This window comes from Syngnathoides biaculeatus, chromosome 7, assembly GCF_019802595.1.
Source record: "Syngnathoides biaculeatus isolate LvHL_M chromosome 7, ASM1980259v1, whole genome shotgun sequence".
Classification (NCBI taxonomy): Eukaryota; Metazoa; Chordata; class Actinopteri; order Syngnathiformes; family Syngnathidae; genus Syngnathoides; species Syngnathoides biaculeatus.
In genome coordinates this window covers 1,935,899-1,957,001 of record NC_084646.1, presented here as the reverse complement: position 1 = coordinate 1,957,001, position 21,103 = coordinate 1,935,899, and the positions used below count along the sequence as shown (strand labels likewise).

The 21,103-nt window shown below is 43.1% G+C and overlaps 1 protein-coding gene across 1 annotated transcript in view; it reads left to right on the top strand.

Annotated features, from left to right (window-relative positions):
- Nucleotides 1–21,103, top strand: part of unc13a (unc-13 homolog A (C. elegans)) — a 71,337-nt gene that overhangs the window by 34,595 nt on the left and 15,639 nt on the right. Inside the window, exons 20-36 of the mRNA XM_061826281.1 lie at nucleotides 655–824; nucleotides 914–1,029; nucleotides 3,154–3,317; nucleotides 3,415–3,568; nucleotides 5,297–5,365; nucleotides 6,832–6,921; nucleotides 7,038–7,172; nucleotides 8,680–8,813; nucleotides 8,905–8,990; nucleotides 10,868–10,994; nucleotides 11,079–11,175; nucleotides 11,932–12,075; nucleotides 12,226–12,303; nucleotides 12,386–12,463; nucleotides 12,625–12,713; nucleotides 12,802–12,948; nucleotides 14,497–14,620. Coding sequence (XP_061682265.1) covers nucleotides 655–824; nucleotides 914–1,029; nucleotides 3,154–3,317; nucleotides 3,415–3,568; nucleotides 5,297–5,365; nucleotides 6,832–6,921; nucleotides 7,038–7,172; nucleotides 8,680–8,813; nucleotides 8,905–8,990; nucleotides 10,868–10,994; nucleotides 11,079–11,175; nucleotides 11,932–12,075; nucleotides 12,226–12,303; nucleotides 12,386–12,463; nucleotides 12,625–12,713; nucleotides 12,802–12,948; nucleotides 14,497–14,620 — 2,002 coding nt within the window. The remainder of the gene's footprint in view (nucleotides 1–654; nucleotides 825–913; nucleotides 1,030–3,153; nucleotides 3,318–3,414; nucleotides 3,569–5,296; nucleotides 5,366–6,831; nucleotides 6,922–7,037; nucleotides 7,173–8,679; nucleotides 8,814–8,904; nucleotides 8,991–10,867; nucleotides 10,995–11,078; nucleotides 11,176–11,931; nucleotides 12,076–12,225; nucleotides 12,304–12,385; nucleotides 12,464–12,624; nucleotides 12,714–12,801; nucleotides 12,949–14,496; nucleotides 14,621–21,103) is intronic.

Here is a 21,103-nt window from a genome sequence, read left to right as displayed (position 1 = left end):
TATAGGGTTTCCTCCGGGCACTCTGGTTTCCTCCCACATCCCAAAAACAGGCAACATTAATCGGACACTCTAAATTACCCCTAGGTGCGATTGTGAGTGTGGCTTTTCGTCTCCATGTGCCCTGGGATTGGCTGGCAACCAGTTCAGGGTGAACCCCGCCTCCTACCCGTTGACAGCTGGGATAGGCTCCAGCACTCCCCAAGACCCTCGTGAGGATAAGCGGCAAAAGAAAATGACCCTAAATTGCCCCTAGGTGAGATTGCGAGCGTGGCTGTTCGTCTCCATGTGCCCTGCGATTGCCTGGCAACCAGTTAAGGGTGTACCCCGCCTCCTACCCGTTGACAGCTGGGATAGGCTGCAGCACTCCCCGCGACCCTCATGAGGATAAGCAGCAAAAGAAAATGCCCCTAAATTGCCCCGAGGTGTGATTGTGAGCGTGGTTGTTCGTCTCCATGTGCCCTGCAATTGGCTGGCAACCATTTCGGGGTGTACCCCGCCACCGACCTGTTGACAGCTGGGATAGGCTGCAACACTCCCCGTGACCCTCGTGAGGATAAGCGGTGAAGAAAATGGATGGATGGATGGATATTGTTCAGTCGCACGTTCACGGTACATCAGCGGTGTAACTTTGTCCGTTTGATGTCGCGTCTTTAGCGAATGCCACAACTCCTCGGATCGCATCAAGGTGCGAGTCTGGGACGAGGATGACGACATCAAGTCGCGCGTGAAGCAGAAGTTCAAGCGGGAGTCCGACGACTTCCTCGGGCAAACGATCATCGAGGTCCGCACTCTGAGCGGCGAGATGGACGTGTGGTACAATCTGGGTGAGGTTTACAAGCGTCATAATGTCCTCCGAGAGTCTCTGTTTGCTTGTTTTTAATGTGCCTCTGCTGGTTTTGTGCGCTCTCCTCAGACAAGCGCACGGACAAATCGGCCGTATCGGGGGCGATCCGCATGCACATCAATGTGGAGATTAAGGGCGAAGAGACGGTTGCTCCATATCACGTTCAATACACCTGTTTGCACGAAGTAAGATCAGTGTTGGCGATTTGTCTTTTTACCCTGCCACCTAAATCGGATTTAAAATCTGACATAGCTGACATATTTTAAGCATGTTTACTTTCTGGATGTTAGGGCGTACTCATAACTAGGCCATTCCAGCTCTCCAACTTTGTGGATTATTTGTAGTTGTTCAGACTTATTCATGTACCTGCGTGTAATCGCGCACATGTTGAGGTTGCATCCCACTTTCTTGGCTTGTGGGTAAAATGCACAGGCAACTAAAAAGTTGCAATGGCTCCGATACGCCAACTTTGTGTATTAGCAGTGCTATGATCCTCCATGAAATGCTGTGACATCACTGGTATGCATTTTACAGAAATATTCCAATCCAGAACAACATCGGTTCTCGACCGCAATCCGTTCGAGAAGGGGGGTTTGAAAAACGATTTGTTCGAAAACCGAATCGATATATTTCCCACGTCTGCCTACAGAGGCTGCGTTATACACAATAACAATGCGCATCATGGCTCAGCTGGTTGCGTCGCGCACGTTATGTTATTTCTGCGTTTTTTGGTCGGGCCGCGCGCATTATATTATTTCCGAGTTTTGTCACAGGCGTTCGAGTTCCGATTTTTGTTCGAAAACAGAAGCTCAAAAAATCTCGAAATTTTCATTCGAAAACCGATTTGTTTGAGGACAGAGTATTCACTGTACTTTGGAACCAATATTTTGGACATTTAGGGATTATTTTCTCCTTTGAATCATTTATGAACATTCTGGAAAAAAGAAACTAGCTAGCTAGCTGCCAATATTTATTTAAAAAGTGAGTCCATCTCACCTTAACTGTGGAAATAGTTCTCCTAATATATGAGTAGAATTTTTTTATCACACATACATTGGATTACTTGGTAGTGGTTACATTGGTAGTGATGTGCTCTGCTGTTCCAGAGTCTGTTAATCAGGGCTAGTTCTTCAACAAAGATCAGATCCGTGACGGGTCCCCTGCTCAACGCACGTCACTTGAGCGCTTTCTTTCCTCAAGTGAGATAAAGAGCACATCTGACAGGATAGCCCCCAAAGACATTTCCTTTCTTTCTCACTGTAGAAAACGCCGCTGATTGATTGTGGACCATTTGCAGCCCAGAATGGCTTCATTACCCGTTCCATTACTCAGCAGAGCCTATCAGCTGAATCTTGAACACGAACTGGCTGCTGTTATTGCAGCCTCGAAGTGGCTGTAAACTGTGAATTTAGAATGCAGCATAACACTTTCTGGCCTTATAGTCCAAATTTTGCTTTGTTTTTTTTTTTTTTTGGTTTTTGTTTATTATTTATGTATTTATTTATGCTTATTCATGTTGTCTGGCAGTCTAAAGGCACTGTTACACAATAAAATCATTACTCTCATTTATTAGCATTTGAAGTTGGGATTCTCAAAAGCAGTGTGATGACAGTCTGGTGTTGAAGTACAAATTTACCACTTTTTGCCGGACAGAATGCATCAGTTAAATATTCCCTCTATACCAGTGATTCCCAAACAGTGTGCCGGAGTACATTAGTGTCCCGTGAACGCTCTTCAATGTTTCTGGTGAATTATTGTGTAATATTGGCTCATGCGGTTATGCAAGGCAGAAAAACGTACATTGACACACAAAGAATCCTCAATATACTTTAAAATGAATAGATTTTGCATTTTTGTAGTAGGTAGATCTTTGTGAAATTGGTCCCTCCCCCCTCGATCGCGAGAGGCTGGATGCTTGAGAAATAGATCTTGGGGTAAAAAAGTCTGGGCAACCCCTGCACTAAATAGTCCATAGTTTGCTCGGTCGCATAATTAACGGGATTCAAGATAACCAACATTTTGCACAATCAAAATTAACAACTCGAAATGATAAGTTGTTTCTAATAAGGCTCATTCACCACTCTCCCCAGTTATTTCTCCCTAAAGTCATCTTGCACAATCGAAATAAACATAATGGCGAGTAATCCATCAAGTAACATGGTGCAGGCGACTGCCACCTTTCACAATAGAAATAAAAAGCATGGCTGGAAATAATAGTCAGGAAACCTGAAGCAGTGTATTGTTGAAATGGGCAAGTATTGAGTAAAGTGGGCCCCGCACCTCAATTTTCTTTGTTTTCCTTCTTGCAGAACCTCTTCCACTTTGTGACAGACATCCAGAACACAGGCGTGGTGAAGATCCCCGATGCCAAAGGAGACGACGCGTGGAAAGTGTACTACGAAGAGACGCCTCAGGAGATAGTGGACGAGTTTGCGATGCGTTACGGAGTGGAGTCCATCTACCAGGCCATGACGTGTGTTGCAGTCTCTCACCTCACCGAAAAATCACAGCGGCTCATGGATGGAAGTGGTTCCAAAATGTTCACCTTTTTTTTTTTTTTTTTTTTGCAGTCACTTTGCCTGCCTGTCATCCAAGTACATGTGCCCGGGCGTGCCTGCGGTGATGAGCACCCTGCTTGCCAACATCAACGCCTACTACGCTCACACCACACAGGCGACTAACAATGTTTCGGCCTCAGACCGCTTTGCCGCGTCCAACTTTGGGGTGAGTCCTCATACACGCACGCAATCCATTTTCATTTCATTGAACGGCCACTGTTGTCGGTTACAGTAACTCGACAGCAGGTACAATTGCAAAATCCGAGTATAGCAAAAATAATTGGATTTTTTTATTATTATTATTATTATTACCCTGTGGAAACAGTTTACAATTGGGATTTTTAAATGTTTTTTAAGTAAGTCAGTGATTTTATTGTAAATACTTTGTAATAGTTTTTGGACAGTTTTCAGCATCAGGTATTGGTTAAAGGACCAATGTCATAAAATGTATGATTTTTAGTATGTTATTTTTGAAAAACGGCAGCCCGTATGAACCTAGCCATTTTTTTCACCACAAAACATGATTTTGACATAGATGGCTTTTTGTAACTCCCGCCATGAAAATCCTCTCGAGGGATTTGTTTTCTTCAAGAAACAGGAAGTGACTTACAGGGCATTCCCGCACTCAGGCGGCTCGTATGTTTATACTAGTTTTTCCTGCTGGAAGGTAGCTCGTTGTTCCTCCGTGTTAGCCGAAATGCCGTCTCGTTTTATTGCTGGATATTGCTGGAACACTCGGGAGAATGGATTCGCTCTTCATACTTTTTCAAAAGATCCGGTTAGTTGTGAAAAATGGATTGCACGGGTGCAAAGGACGAGAACTTCGTGGGTTTCAAATGACAGGGAGGTGTGTATACAACGACAAAAAAAAAAAAAAAATTAGTTGGCGGGGCGTAATCCATAAATCAGGGGTGCTAAATGTGTCGATGTGCGCATTGGAAGGCTTCTGTGCAGCACCCGCTGAAGGACGGCCTCCGCAGGTCTTGTGGATCAACACGGCTTAGGCCAGAGTGGCTAGTCACGACACCGGGCCGCGGTGGCTCATCTCCACTACGGAAGTGGATTGGATGGGGAGGTGGTTTGGCTGTGTATCACCGCCGCACAGAGGTGGATCGGGGGGTGGTTTGGCCATGATCCGCATATCATCTAAATATGGCTCTAAACGACAGGGTAATATTGGCCCGGTCACTCATTTGTGAGAGGCTTCGAAAAGAGCTTCTGTGTCAGAAAGGGCGTATTCGTCTCCCATACTAGGTGGCAAAGCGTGTTTTCAATGGTGAATGTCCCAGTGTGACGTCACGGACAGAGGAGGCAGCCAATATGGCGACCAATTGGATGTCGTCGAATGACACTTGGATGATGCGCTCTCTGCTCATATTTATTTTTTTGTATCGACATTGAAATGAATAATGTCATATGTATTTTTTATTACAATATATATTTTATAATATTTATAGGGATGACACTGGGGCTTTAACTGCATATAAGCCTCCAGCAATTTAATACATCTTTGTAAAGCATTAAAATTGTTTATAACCATGTTTTGAAACCCAGTGGTATTATTTGATAGTGATGCAGTTTTGCTGAACTCCATTTTTTCTAACAATTTGCTTTTCTTATTTAGCTCTTTGTTCTGTTACGATGCCATTATCATGTTTTGATGAGATTGTGAGATTATTATGAAAAAGCGGCAGCCGGTATGGACCCAGCCGTTTTTTTTCACCACAATCAAAATTTTTTTAACGAGATCAAACCCAGTACCACGAGTCTGCAACGATTTCGATGTAATGTGTATATTCGAAGACATCATTTTAACATTACGTCATCGATTGCCACACACCTCTGTAAGCTTTTACAGCAAATTCCCTGACGTTTCACTGTGTAATGTCCACAGAAAGAACGATTTGTCAAGCTCCTCGATCAGCTCCACAACTCCCTGAGGATCGACCTGTCCATGTACCGAGTAAGAGCGCACTCTATTCCGCCGTTTGCTCATATGGATGGGTTTATTGTTCCCCAAAGGGGTGTGATCGGTCTTTATGGCTATGTGAATTATTCATACACCACTAAAACAGCAGACTATATAAACTAAAGCATTGGGACAGCTGACTGTTACACCTCGAAGGAGTGAAATGGAGGAAAATAAATAAGTAATAAATAATTATTGCTTCTCCCTTGCTTGCTTATTAATAGGTGGGTCCCAAGACTTTGGCCCATATTAGGGGTGAAATATATCAAATTGTGATAGATTAACAGCGATAATGTCGCAATGAAGACCAGCTCGAGTTGTGTGGAAGTAAATGAAGCTAAGGCCCCGCAAAGTGCACTTGGACTCCCATAATCTCGAATAAATTGATCATCATGAATCATCAGGGATCTTTTATTAATTCAGGGCTATTAAATAGTATCAATGTAGCAGTGTTATGATCCTTTAACTGATTGAAATTTCAACACAAATAATGAACCACATATGTAGACAGATAATATGATAAGACTCACATACTGTATATTCTTTATCCTCTGCGAAGAACAGCTACTATAACTGTGGCTTACTGAGGAGCGATGTCTCTATTCATGTCTATATTATACTGCCCCCAGGTGGCCAACGTGTATACACCACAAGGAGCAGGACAATATTCTTTGAATTGAAGCAAGAACAGTTGAATTCTTGACATTTAATTATGTGATGATGATTTGATACATTTTTTTGGCTGAGGGCTACTTTGTGAGCACCGATCGCATGAAGGGCTACATGACCTGTTTGCGGTAAACTTTCACAATAACAGAACTCCTTGTACTTTACACATACAGTGAAGAAAATGAGTATTTGAACCTACTGCTATGATGCAAGTTCTCCCACTTAGAAATCATGGAGGGGTCTGAAATTTTCATCATAGGGACATGTCCACTGTGAGAGAGATATTCTCAAAAGAAAAATCCAGAAATCACAATGTATGATTTTTGTTCACAATTTATTTGGACCTACGACGAAAATTTCAGACCTCTCTATGATTTCTAAGTGGGAGAACTTGCAATATAGCAGGGTGTTCAAATACTTATTTTCTTCACTGTATATAAAGACTTTATGTTATACATTATATTTTAAATGTAATTAATGTAAGCAAATCAGATTCAAAATTTAAAGCACAATTAATAATCATAGTAATTACAATTTGTGACACGTGCTATGTTTAGAACATGCCTCGCGGGAACTTTAAGTGGTCCTGGCGGGCTACCATGCACCCGCGGGTATGGCGTTGGTGAACCCTGATGTGATAGCTTCCCGATTAAAAGTAAAATAGTTTGGGGCAGGGGGTTTGGAATGGCTGAATGATTTGAGATCCAAGTGTTTGGAGTTACGATTCTGCTCACGGAATCAATTTAGCTCTTCTCTCAAATACCTTTTGTACACTTTTTGTGTGCCTGCAGAACAACTTCCCGGCCAGCAGTCCGGAGAGGCTGCAGGACCTCAAGTCCACGGTGGACCTCCTCACCAGTATCACCTTCTTCAGGATGAAGGTGCCGCCTCTTCCTCGATCCTCCTTCATCGACGTTGACCTGCTTTATGAGAACTGAAACGGGCCTCTCCCTGACTTGCTCGTGATTTGTTTTTTTTTTAAATTATTATTATTCAGGTCCAGGAGCTGCAATCTCCGCCCAGAGCGAGCCAGGTGGTGAAAGACTGCGTGAAAGCCTGTCTCAATTCCACTTACGAGTACATCTTTAACAACTGCCACGAGCTCTACAGCCGCGAGTACCAGACAGACCCGGTGAGCAGCACAGATTGACTTTATGTGGGCTTTAGGCCCTTCAAAAAAACACGATTCCATCCTATTTTAGGAGCAGAAGGTGTTTATTGTGTCATCGTGACAACATGAGTCGGTAATTGTAAGACTTTCGAACATCTATTTGGCAACAGTTGTGTGTGGTTGATTACTTTTCCTTATCAAAGTTGAACATTTAGCACATTTCTTGAAATCCGGTGATTCCCAACTACTTCAGTTTCATCCATCCATCCATTTTCTTTGCCGCTTATCCTCACAAGGGTCACGGGGAGTGCTGGAGCCTATCCCAGCTGTCAACGGGCAGGAGGCACTGAACCGGTTGCTAGCCAATCGCAGGGCACATGGAGACAAACAACCACACTCACAATCACACCTAGGGGCAATTTGGTGTGTCCAATTAATGTTGCACGTTTTTGGGATGTGGGAGGAAACCGGAGTGCCCGGAGGAAACCCACGCAGGCACGGGGAGAACATGCAAACTCCACACAGGTGGGGCCGGGATGAAACCCGGGTCCTCAGAACTGTGAGGCCAACGCTTTTACAAGCTGTGTCACCATGCCGCCACTTTAATTTCACCTCATCGAAATTATTTATTCACTATAAATAATGTGTCTTTGTTCATCTGTCTACGCCAGTGACACACAGTGACAAGTCAAACAGTTAAATGGTCTCCCACGCCTACCGAAATGTGTATTCCATCTCTCAAATGAATTGAATTGAAATGAATTAAAGTGAAGTGAATTTAAGACTTGTGACAACCACATTGACTCTTGGGGTGTCCAAATTAGATGCCGGGGCCCAATTGAACTCCGCTGCCAATTTCATTTCTTTTCACAAATCGATAATGTTGGTCTTTCCCCACATATTCTTTTATTTTTACACTTTATTAACCAAGAATAGTCGCTGATGGTGTAGTGGTACACACGCCTGCCTTTGGTGCGGGCAGCGTGGGATCGATTCCCATTCAGTGATGGTTTCGATATCGGCCCTGCGACTGACTGACGACCAGTTCAGGGTGTAGTCCGGAGCTAGCTGGGATAGGCTCCAGCTTTCCCGCAACCCTTGTGAGGTTAAGCGGCTTGGCTAATGACAGAACATGACATTATTAACCAACTCGATGTGTTAATAACAGCTTGGGGACAAATTTAAGAACTCGCTTGCGCACTTCCACCGTCCGAGAAGTGTCATGTTACTCCATAACTCGGAGGGAGCCTTGCGAATTCACCTGAACATGAAGTTTTTTTTTTAGCAATTTAAAATCAAAATAATTAGGTTAGATACATGCCCTGGAACAGGGTAAAAATAAAATATCCACAGTAATAGTCATTTTAATTTAATTGTAATACTGGAGGGAAACACAGTCTAATGTTATTGTAGCATTATATGATTTATGTGTTTGGATTCTGAAGTAAACAAGGAAGGAACACAGTACTAGATGCTACCTTTTTGCTTTTTGCATCGATGATGAATTCAGTTTTATTTGTTTCTCCAGGCCAAGCAGGGGGCAGTGCCTCCAGAGGAGCAGGGACCGAGCATCAAGAACCTGGACTTCTGGTCCAAACTCATCACCCTTATTGTTTCCATCATCGAGGAAGACAAAAACTCCTATACACCCTGCCTCAACCAGTTCGTCCCTTACCAAATTCTGCATCTCATGTTTTTTATGTATTTATTTTTAGATTCCTCTCATCACTCCGTTGTGGTGTTTTCCATCCAGATTCCCCCAGGAGCTCAACGTGGGTAAAATCAGCGCTGAAGTGATGTGGAACCTGTTTGCTCAGGACATGAAATATGCAATGGAGGGTGAGTCAACACACAGTGAGCATCTAAACCTTGGAGTATTTCTGCTACTACAGTCTGCAATATTAACGCGCTAATGACGGTGAAAATGAGCGTGATTTTCCACCCTGATTAATATAGCGTTTGCTATTTGAAGACTTTAAGGTTGATCTGCAGCAGAAGAAAACACAAAGTCTCATTTAAAACTTCAATGACACACTAAAATGACTGATATGAATTTTAATTGGTGATATTGAGATATGCTGGGGAATGGATTACGACAGTGAAAGCTCAAAATGCCAACATCCCGAAGTCAGTGTCGTTTCATATTGTTGCCAAAAGAGTGAGCCTTATTAATTTTGATTACATTTGTTTGTTTTAATTATACAGCTATTGCGTTATTTTTTTACACGTTTATCACAGTCAAGAACATTCATGTTACATGGAAAATCATGTGTAAAGTTAAGATTTCTTGCACTAGGATAGTCCATATTTCCATTTCTTACCCTGTAAAAAATGTAATGCAAATATTGTAAAGGGGAAGTCCAGTGCTTGCATTAACAGTGTATCCAATAGGTCATGCAATATATACCCTATTTTGACAAATGAATGCTAAATCCTCTCTCATTTAATAGTGTTTAGAGAATATTTTACAAATTTTCATGGGCGCCGCCATTTTCGCGAGTCACTTGACCTACATGCGCAGGTGTGACGTGTACCGTGCCCCAACAAAGGCTTGTTTACGATGGACAGCATTTATGCCCAGCGCTGATTTCTCGGCTTTATCCCCATCTGATGAAGAAATAGTAGTATCGGTAGATCGGGAAGACGGAGGAATACTTCTATACAGATTTGAACCTGTGGCTGTAATTAATGTTGAATACTCGGATGGCTCTTCGGGCGGAATGACACGGAGTCTGACTACTCGGAGGCCTACACGCGACATAAGCGTGTAAACAAAGCTCCCCGGGAGCTCCGACCCGGCAGCCGCGGCTGGTTCTTCAGACGGGAATGAGCTCCGGTGGCGGCCGCGAGCCGAGGTTCCAGGCGGCGGAGGGTGTTAGCCACGGACGCCGAAGCTAGGCTAAAGGCCTCCTCCACCACAGAAGGCAGGCGACGAGCTCCGGCAGCGAGCCGCGAACCGAGCTTCGACGTCTTGGGAGGCCTTTAGCCGAGCTTCGGTGGCGGCGGAGGCCTTTAGCCTAGCTTCGGCATCAAGGGCTAAAGAAGCGGGCGGCGGCGGGCGACGAGCCGAGCTTCCAGGCTGCGGAGGCCGTTAGCCCCGGACACTGAAGCTCGGTTAAAGGCCTCCGCCACCACCGAAGCTCGGCTAAAGGCCTCCGCCGCCTGAAAGCTCGGCTCGCCGCCCGCCACAGAGCTCGCTCATCAGACTCTGCGTCATTCCGCCTGAATAACCATCTGAATATTCAACATTAATTACAGTCACAGGTTCAAATCTGTATGGAAGTATTCCTCCGTCTTCCCGATCAACCAATACTGCTATTTCTTCATCAGATGAGGATAAATCCGAGAAATCAGCACTGGGCATAATGGTGTCCCATGTAATCGAGCGTTTGGAACGCCACGATACACGTCACATACGGCCACATACATCATGTGACTGGCGAAAATGGCAGCACCCCTGAAAAGTCGTACTTGTCCACAAAAATCTTCTCTAAACACGATTAAATGAGAGAGGATTTAACATCACATTGTCAAAATAGGGTACGTGTTACATGACCTGTTGGATACACTGTTCATGCAAAGCACTGGATATCGCCTTTAAACATTGTCCATTTAAGATACCATTATGGACAATATGTCAACCTTTTTTGAAAGCAGACATGCTGCAGGAAGGAGCTGAAGCCTTCATTCGTTGCCTGCTTTTATTCTTTTCTCAGAGCACGAGAAAAACCGCTTGTGCAAGAGTGCTGATTACATGAACCTGCACTTCAAGGTCAAGTGGCTTTACAACGAGTACTGCAAAGACTTGCCTTTCTTCAAGAGCAGAGTGCCCGAGTATCCTGCGTGAGTTGCACCCCGCTGCACGCCCGCATTTAAAAAAATCTGTCAATTTTCTACGTAAATCCTCTAATGTGCCGCTGCCCATAGGTGGTTTGAGCCTTTTGTGATCCAGTGGCTTGATGAAAATGAGGAGGTGTCTCGGGACTTCCTGCATGGCGCTTTGGAGAGAGACAAGAAAGATGGGGTAAACACTTTTTCAAAGCCCCCCCACCCTCCCGCATTTGCGGAGCTGTTGCTGTTGTTCAGGCAGAATGGCCGTAATCTCTCTTTTTATGGTTTCTCAAAGCTATCACTTTTCTCCTCCCTGCAACGCCTCCTCCTGCCCTTTCGCCCGTCTCTTTATTCAGGCTCGTTGGCAATAATAACACGGACACAGCGATGTGGAGTGTGCTTGCGAGCATTAAAAACCTTGAGGAGAGTTTGTTTAAAGGCTCTGCCGCATATTAGGGGAAGTGTGGATTAAAGCCATCATTCCAGAGATTTCACAGCAGGAAAAATTGTCCTCACCTCATTAGCGAGACTCCCTGGAGGGTCATCTGAGCACTCGGTTCAGTGTGTAAAAATAGACATGAAACAACCGGCAGTTGTGATATCGGGTATACGGATGATAACATTTCCTGCTATAGAACTGGGTTTTACAAACGTTATCAATTGACGACCATGATTATAAATTGTCTTCTCCTTCTTCTTCTCTTCAACGCTTCAGTTATTTCAGTTTTCTGTTTTAGCAACGCCTATCGGTTTAGTGTACGTGGCTCAAATCTGGTGGCGATTGGACCAAAATGCCTCTAAAGTGTCTGCTTTAAACTAAATACTGTAGACATAAAATGGTTTTCATAACATTGTGGATCTACTCATAACAGACATTTATTTAATTTCCCTGATCCTCGTCTTCCCCTCGTCATTTGTATTCTTTGCATCTGTCTTTTCTGGCCCACAGTTCCAGGTCACATCAGAGCATGCCCTGTTCTCCTGTTCTGTAGTTGATGTGTTCTCCCAGCTCAACCAGAGCTTTGAGATTATCAGAAAATTAGAGTGTCCGGATCCACAGATCGTCGGACACTACATGAAACGATTTGCAAAGGTCAGTCACTCGAAACTAAATACAGTACATTTATTTCTGCAATGGCCCTAGGATTGAGCCTTGAGGTACACCTGGTTTGCCACTATCCTATGTACCAGTACTCAACACAAACGACAGATGTTTTTTTTTTAATCGTGTGTCACTTTCCAGACCATCAGCAACGTACTTCTTTCATATGCTGACATCATCTCCAAGTTGTTTGCCAACTACGTCACAATGGAGAAAGTGGTAAGCGGCAATAAACACGCCGTTGCCGTACTGTTTTTATATTTAGCCGTATTTTTTAAGCTATTTTTTTCGTCTGATTTAGCCCTGCATCCTTATCAACAACATCCAACAGTTGAGAGTGCAGCTGGAGAAAATGTTTGAGGCTATGGGTGGAAAAGATGTGAGTCGACCTCCATTTTTATCAATAGCTTCGTTTTAATTCAGGCTAACAACTCGACTACAAGATCAAATCTGTCCGTACAATTTGCAGTCATGCGATATACAATTACAATTACATGACATAGGTGACATTAAAAAAGTGCTGTGCTTCCTTGGTCTCAGTTGTGCGTCGAGGCCAGCGACATCTTGAAGGACTTGCAGGTTAAACTAAACAATGTAATGGACGACCTCAGCAGAGTCTTTTCCGTCAGGTACTCCAACACGTACTTGCTTTCATAAGTGGACTTGGCACACCACGTTCATATTTAACTTCATTATGAATACATTTTTTTTTAACAGTTTCCAGCCTCACATCGAAGAGAATGTGAAGCAGATGGGGGACATTTTGGCGCAGGTAAAAGGAACGTCAAATGTCGGAAATGCCAGCAGCGTGGCCCAGGATGCTGACAACGTCCTGCAACCCATCATGGAGTTCCTGGACAGCAAGTGAGTCAATCAACTCGCGATGTCCTGATCATATTTTGTATGCTCTGAGTGCGACTCACTTTATTTTGAGTATCATCCAGTCTTGTCGATATCTCATCAGCACATTAAGAAAAAAAGACTGTGCATGAAAATGGTTTCTTTTGTTTTCACTTATATGAGTCTCAGTGGGACCTGCGCTGTTTCATCAGTTACTTGGAACAGGTTTGAAAAAGGGTTATAGTATGTTGTGTGCTATCTATAAAAAAAACTTATGCCTCTGTGAAGTTCCGTCCAAACCTTCGGTTGAGCTTTTTCTTTGTCTGCTATACTTACACACAATTACTAGAAATCTGGCTGAAATTTTGTACATTTTTTGCTGTCATATTTAAATCATATGGCCCTCCCAAGTGGAATTGAGTTTTCTCAGTGGAACCTCTACTCATGGCATAGTGACCACTCTCGGCCTCGAATCAAGTGGTCCTATTTCATCTCACTGCCCTGTGTGTGTGTGGTGTGTGTATATATATATATATATATGTGTGTGTGTGTGTGTATATGTGTGTGTGTGTGTTGTGTGTGTGTGTATATATATATATATATATATATATATTATATATATATATATATATATATATATATATATATATATATATGTGTGTTATATATATATATTATATATATATATGTGTGTGTGTGTGTGTCTCCTATATATGGTGTGTGTATCTATATTCTATATCTTGTGTGTGTCTATCTATATCCTATCTCAATATCTATATCTTCGTGTAATATATGTCTGTGTGTGTCTTGTATATATATATAGTGTGTGTGTATCTATATCTCTATATCCTGTTGTGTGTTTCTATATATATATCCTCTATGTGTGTGGTGATGTTATATATCTCTGTGGTGTGTTTTATCTCTCTCTATCTATGTGTGTGTCTATGTCATGTATCTATCCCCATGCTGTATATCTGGTTGTATGTGTGTGTATGTGTTATATCTCTGTATATATCTGTACTATCTAGCTATATGTGTATATATATGTATCATGTATATATCCCTGTATATATATATATATATATATATATATATATCTATTAGAGTTTCTCTGTATCCATGCGGTCTCATGCTAGCCCATTTTCTTCTCTCACGGAAGCACTTGCAATTTCCCAGTCTCCGCAAGCAACGTGGAAGCAGGACACGGAATGAATGCTTTCCACTTCCTCAACTCAAATACAAATAATATTCACAAATGAAAACATTTTCAGAGACAGTTACAGACAAGTTCCTTCACCAAGTCTAAAAACTCATTGGAGCACTCTTAGCACGCTGCAACATTTGATGCGTGTGTCGTCTTGTAAGACTATTCGATGTCAATATCCTGATCTCGTACACGTGAACACAGACAGCACAATATGTGTCCTGTGTCTATAGAATTATAGAGAATAGAACCACTTCCTGAACCAAACCTCCCTGTTGGGCATCATCCCATTTCAACCGGCATTTTCCTGGGAATTGCGTTTCCTCTCGATTTTTCACCATCATTTTCTTTTCACTCTTTCTCCTCAGCCTGACTCTCTTCGCCAAGATCTGCGAGAAGACGGTTCTGAAGCGGGTGCTTAAGGAGCTGTGGAAGCTTGTGATGAACACCATGGAGAAGACGATAGTTCTGCCGCCGCTCACCGATCAAACGGTAAGCGCGCATCAATTTAGAAATGCATAACTCATGCAGGCGTGCGCGGGAAGCCGACGCATCAAAAACGCCTCGACAAACCCAAAATGCAAATCCACAGGGACTGTTTTGCCTCGTCGGCGTGAAAGCTGAAACTCGGCGATCTAACATGCACAGACAAAAGTCACGGACATCATTAGTAACAGTAATAATAATTTACATTTTTATGTTGCCTTTGACACAGAATTCACAAAGCGACACAGTAATCAGATAATTAAGTGATGCCATCTTTAGTATTTATTTCTTATTTAAACCTTTGTACGCATGTTTCGACAATGTAAATATCACAGCTCATCAATTGCATTCCCACCATGTGGAACATATATATCTGTCACAGAAATATGTTATTTATACTTTACAGTGCACTTGCTTCAATCAAGAAATCAATCAATTCTTTATTTATATCATAAATAAAAAGGCGCGACAGGGAGCCTCACCTGGAAAGCATTGGCCACACAGTTCTGGGAACAGGGTTTTTTTGGGGGCCGCATGCAGAACCACGCTTGTCGCGGTGGGAGGAATACGTCAAAAATCGTTTATGCGCAGAAAGATTATAAACGATCCTTAAAGAAGAGATGACATATTTTCCCCAATTGATCCTCATTACATTAGTAAATATGAATTTATAACTTTTCAACCCATTAATCTTATGAATGATGAATGTCTTCAATACGTAATAGTTTCGACTGCACCATAAATTACATTTCTAAATCAATATCTAAATCTCGATGCAGCACGGTGGCTCAGCTAGTAAAGTATTAGCCTCACAGTTCCGAGGTTTCGGGATCAATCCCGGACCCCACCTGTTTGGAGTTTGCATGTTCTCCACGTGCCTGCGTGGGTTTTCTCCGGGCACTCCGGTTTCCTCCCACATCCCAAAAAACACGCAATATTAATTGGACACTCTAAATTGGCCGTAGGTGTGAGTGCGGCTGTTTGTCTCCATGTGCCCTGCGATTGGCTGGCAACCATTTCAGGGTGTACCCCACCTCCTGCCCATTTAAAGCTGGGATAGGCCCTTGTGAGGATAAGCGACTAAGGACATGGCTGGATGGATGGATGGATGGATAAATAAAAAGGACAAAATCAAATTCCTCTCAACGCGTCTTCAGTTTCTGACTCCCCCACCTGACTGTGGCAAAGGAGGGCCACAGTCACTCATACACTTTTCAGACATTTCTTAACATAACAAACAATCAGCACATATATGCAAAAAGCTGCTCTCAGCCTCAGCTCACAACCGGAGACTCACACGCCTCCTAAAGGCTCAAGCATCTAAATAACACACAGACACTACAATATGGTCTAATATTTTGTATACATTTTATGCTTGGCGAGTGTAGCAATATATTTACAATGTGTTGATAAGTTAAAAGGTTTTTAAACGTGCGTGCGTGCACATGTGCGCGTGTATGTGTGTGTGTGTGAGGGGGGTGGAATGCAAACTATTTTTAAAATGAAATATTGTGGCTGGGGATCGGGTTGGGTTCCCTGTACTTCCAAACAGTACAGCAACGTGATTGAAGGTGTGAAAGTGCCGACTTTTGCAGTATCAAAGTACACGGACACACGCACACACACACTCCTCGCCGTTTAGTTGGCATGGCAGGAAAGGAAGATGGGGGAGAAATGTGTGGAAAGGAAGAACAAAGGCGCGTTGAGTGTGCAATTCAAGATGGCGCCGACTCTCTCATAAACAAATGGTATAGACAACAATCGACCCACGCACATCCACACTAAAGGAGCGCATCATATCATTTGCATACCAGCTCAGATCTGCTCTCCACTATGTCAGCCCGTCTTATCCTCTAGGATGTGGCCCTCTTCCCCCCCAAAAAAAAAGAAAAGAGAGAGAAGCGTACATTTTGGAAAGCAGTCTGTTTTTTTTTTTTTTTTTTTTTTTTTTTAATATATACGTGTGCTCTATCTGTGTTTGGTTATCATTTCAAGAGCCTCATATCACCGTTAAAAATGATTGGTAACGAAGTAAGTAGCGTTCAAGTCTTCCACGCTGATGATGGTTCCTCCTCTTGACTCAATTGGCCCCCCCCCCTCCCTCCAGGACTTGTGGGGGTGTTTTGTGTGACTGATGTGGGGCTCTTTGCAGCTTGACTGACCCTTTTTTCTGGTTGTTGTGATTACGATTACATCCTGCTCCCACCGCTCTCCCTCCACAGATGATTGTAAGTAAAGCACTCCTGCGTGTCTGTCTGTCTGTCCGTCTGCGGTGGTTGGTTTCTTCTTGCTATATGTGGCTGCGATCTCCTCCCCCGTTTGTTTGGGTTTTTTTTTTTGCCCCCCACCCAGCCTGCATCTCACCAGCCTCTCTTTGCGTCCTCTCTTTTCATCCAGTGTTAATTACAAAAAAAATGGTGACAAGAAAAATAGATTATAGTCATGACAAAAAAAGGGTTTGTCTTCCAGCAGTAACTTTATTAATGCATTAAACTGTGATTTTTATTCTTTTACGTGCTATTATTGTAAAATACATTTCTTTTACATTAAATATGTACCGTGTATACAGTTGAAGGCAGATGTTTACACTGTGCAAAAACACGTTTCATTTTTCGTCTCACTGTCTGAAGTGAAATCAGACTTAACCTGTTTCAGGTCTGTCAGGATCACCAAAAGGGTCTCATTTTGTTAAAATTCCTCAATAATGAGAAAAAGAATTTCGTAGAGGATTTCATGTTCTGTCAAAAGTCTTGCGTAGCATTTCCTTTGAACTGCGTGACTTGGGTCAAACGTTTTGGGGGACCTTCCACAAACTTCTGACAATACCCTACTGGAATCCTGGCCCATTCCTCCTGACAGAACTGGTGTAACTGAGTGGTCACAGTGAAGAAAATAAGTATTTGAACACCCTGCTATATTGCAAGTTCTCCCACTTACAAATCATGAAAGGGGCTGAAATTTTCATCATGTACGCGAGTCCACTGTGAGAGAGATCATCTAAAAAGAAAAATCCAGAAATCACAATGTATGATTTTTCAACGATTTATTTGCGTGATACAGTTTCAAATAAGTATTTGAGCACCTGTCTATCAGGTAGAATTCAGAACCTCAAAGACCTGTTAGTCCGCCTTTAAAAGTCCACCTCCACTCCATGTATGAACCTGAATCAGATGCACCTGTGTGAGGTTGTTAGCTACATAAAAACACCTCTCCACCCCATACAATCAGCAAGACTCAAACTTGTAATATGGCCAAGACCAAAGAGCTGTCCAAAGACACCAAGGACAAAATTGTGCAACTCCACATGGCTGGAAAGGGCTACGGAGAAATTGCCAACCAGCTTGGTGAAAAAAGGTTCACTGTTGGAGCAATCATTAAAAAATGGAAGAAGCTAAACATGATAGTCAGTTAATGCAAGATATCACCTCATGGGGTATCATTGATCATTAGAAAGGTGAGGAATCAGCCCAGGACGACACGACAGGACTTGGTCAATGACCTGAAAAGTGCTGGGACCACCGTTTCCAAGGTGACTGTTGGTAATACATCAAGACGTCATGGTTTGAAATCATGCATGGCACGGAAGGTTCCCCTGCTTAAACCAGCACATGTCAAGGCCCGTCTTAAGTTTGCCAATGACCATTTGGATGATACAGAGGAGTCATGGGAGAAGGTTTTGTGGTCAGATGAGACCAAAATGGAACTTTTTGGTCATAATTCCGCTAACCGTGTTTGGAGGAAGACAAATGATGAGTTCCATCCCAAGAACGCCATCCCTACTGTGAAGCATGGGGGTGGTAGCATCATGCTTTGGGGGTGTTTTTCTGCACATGGGACAGGACGACTGCACTGTATTAAGTAAAGGATGACCGCAGCCATGTGTTGTGAGATTTTGGGGACCAACCTCTTTCCCTCGGTCAGAGCATTGAAGATGGGTCGTGGCTGGGTCTTTCAACATGACAATGACCCGAAGCACACAGCCAGGAAAACCAAGGAGTGGTTCCGTAAGAAGCATATCAAGGTTCTGGCGTGGCCTAGACACTCTCCAGAACTAAACCCAATAGAAAATCTTTGGAGGGAGCTGAAACTCCGCGTTTCTAAGCAACAGACCAGAAACCTGTCCGATCTCGAGATGATCTGAGTCCATTTTTGCCCAAGTTTTAGCTTCCTGACTTATGTCTTCAGATGTTGCCTTAATATCTCCATGTAATGTTCTTCCTTCATGATGAAGAGCTTCAGTTCTTGCTGGAGCAAAACAGCCCCACAACATGATGCTGCCACCTCCGTGCTTCACAGTTGGTACGGTGTTCTTAGCTCTACAAGCTTCCCTTTTTTTCCTGCAGATGTTATGATAATTTTGGCCAAACAGCTCAACTTTAGTTTCATTAGACCACAGGACATGTCAGAAGTAAAGATCTCTGTCTCTGTGTTTTTTTTTTTTTTTCTTCAAACTTTAATCTTGCCTGTTATGTTTCTTTAGGATTAATGACTTCATCATCTGTGAATGGGCTTTCACTGTGGATAATGACACTTTCTGACCGGCTTCATTCAGCATCTCCCCAAGGTTTTTAGCTTTTGTTCTACGTTGAGTTCCACTTTAAGTCAAAGACATGTTCATATCTGGGACACATAGTCCGTCTCCATCCTGAGCAGTGTGATGGCTGGATATTCCCATGATTGTATCATTGTTTGAACAGATGAACATGACACCTTGAAGCATCTGGAAATTGCACCCAAAAATGACCCAGACTTGTGGAGCGCCACAATTCTTTTTCTGATTTCCTAGCTGATTTATTGTTATTTGTCCCCATAATTTCAAACAAAGAAGCAGAATGTTTGAGGTGTGCACTTAAATACATCCTCAGTTGTGTCATCAAGTAACTCACAGGTCAGTTAACCTAACAGGATCTCCCAAAACCATGACCTCGTTATCCACGTTCTTTAAAGACGTTGTACATTTTGTCGATGTAAACCTTTGACCTCAAAGAAGATAATATCAAATTCTCTAAGAAATTGTCTCTTTCATTATTGTGGCATTTAACAAAATTAAACAATTTTGGTGATCCTGACTCACCTGAAACAGGAGAGGTTCAGTCTGATTTGACTTAAGACAGTAAGGAAAAAAATGAAATGTCTTTTTGGACGGTGTATGTAAACATCTGGCTTCAACTGTACACCGCATATGCACAGTTTAACTGCCAATAAAGCATGATTTTACCAAATTTGAATAGGAGAAAAATTAACACTGCTTGGTCTCTTCTTCTGTCCTTCTACTTTGTCTTTTGAGAAGACAGACGCATGGTGCATTTCTGGTTGTGAAAGGCCCCCTGACCCTTCTCAAAAAAAAAAAAAAAAAAAAAAAAAAAACCCACCTCGACCAGTCAGTGCTCTGTTTCTTCTGTCTCCTCTTCCTGAGCCTGCCACTCGAACAGGAAGTGGCCCGCCTGGCCTGTGCCTGATGTTGCCTTGTTTCTTCTCATGCGCCGGGACCCCAAATCGGGGGTCAGTGGGATCCCTCGGGTGTCTGCCACCTTTTCCCTTCACTCCTTTCTCACCCGTTTGAAGTTGTTGCCTCCTAAAAACTCCCCCCACTGTGGGTTTGTTGCTTGCATCTGACCTCTTTCAACACTGCAGTCTTCTCCCAGTGAAACCGTACGATGCTGTACTGTGCTGTTTGTCTCTCTGCAGACCTTTCGTGTTGGTCTGTCCTGATTTGGTCTCGTGTTCTGTTGTTCCCTAAGATGACTGTAATGTTGGTTCTTGTCTGAACAGCATTGCTTTATAACTCCAGTAAGTTCTAATCGACAGCACAAGACATGCCGATTTTGGTTCAATATGATGCTTTTAATCTTACAGCTCTAGATGATCACATAAAGGTTGTACAGAGGGTAGACCGTCAAATAACCCTAAATATATATGTATATAGTATGGTAATATTATCAATCCAGTGTGAAACATGGCTCAAAATCCCAAATTCTGTGGCTAAACATCCTCTATTGTGACCTTCCCTAGTAATGGTGTCTGAGTTGTGGCGTTCACCGTGTAATGTTTAGGAGTCTGGATTTTTGTTTATCCGGTGATCTGAGTTCAAATCTCAGTGAGACCTGAACTATTGAGCTGTCTCCTGTAAGCAAAATAGGCTAGCTAGGTACTAATTCAGCAGCACGGTGGATCAGCTGGTAAAGCACAGTTCTGAGGTCCCGGGATCAATCCCGGACCCACCTGTGTGGAGTTTGCATGTTCTCCCCGTGCCTGCGTGGGTTTCCTCCGGGCACTCCGTTTTCCTCCCACATACCAAAAAACGTGCAACATTAATTTGGCACTCTAAATTGCCCCGAGGTGTGATCGTGAGTGCGACTGTTGTATTTCTCCATTTGCCCTGCGATTGGCTGGCAACCAGTTCAGGGTGTACCCTGCCTCCTGCCCGTTGACAGCTGGGATAGGCTCCAATACTCCCCGCGACCCTCGTGAGGATAAGCGGCTAAGAGA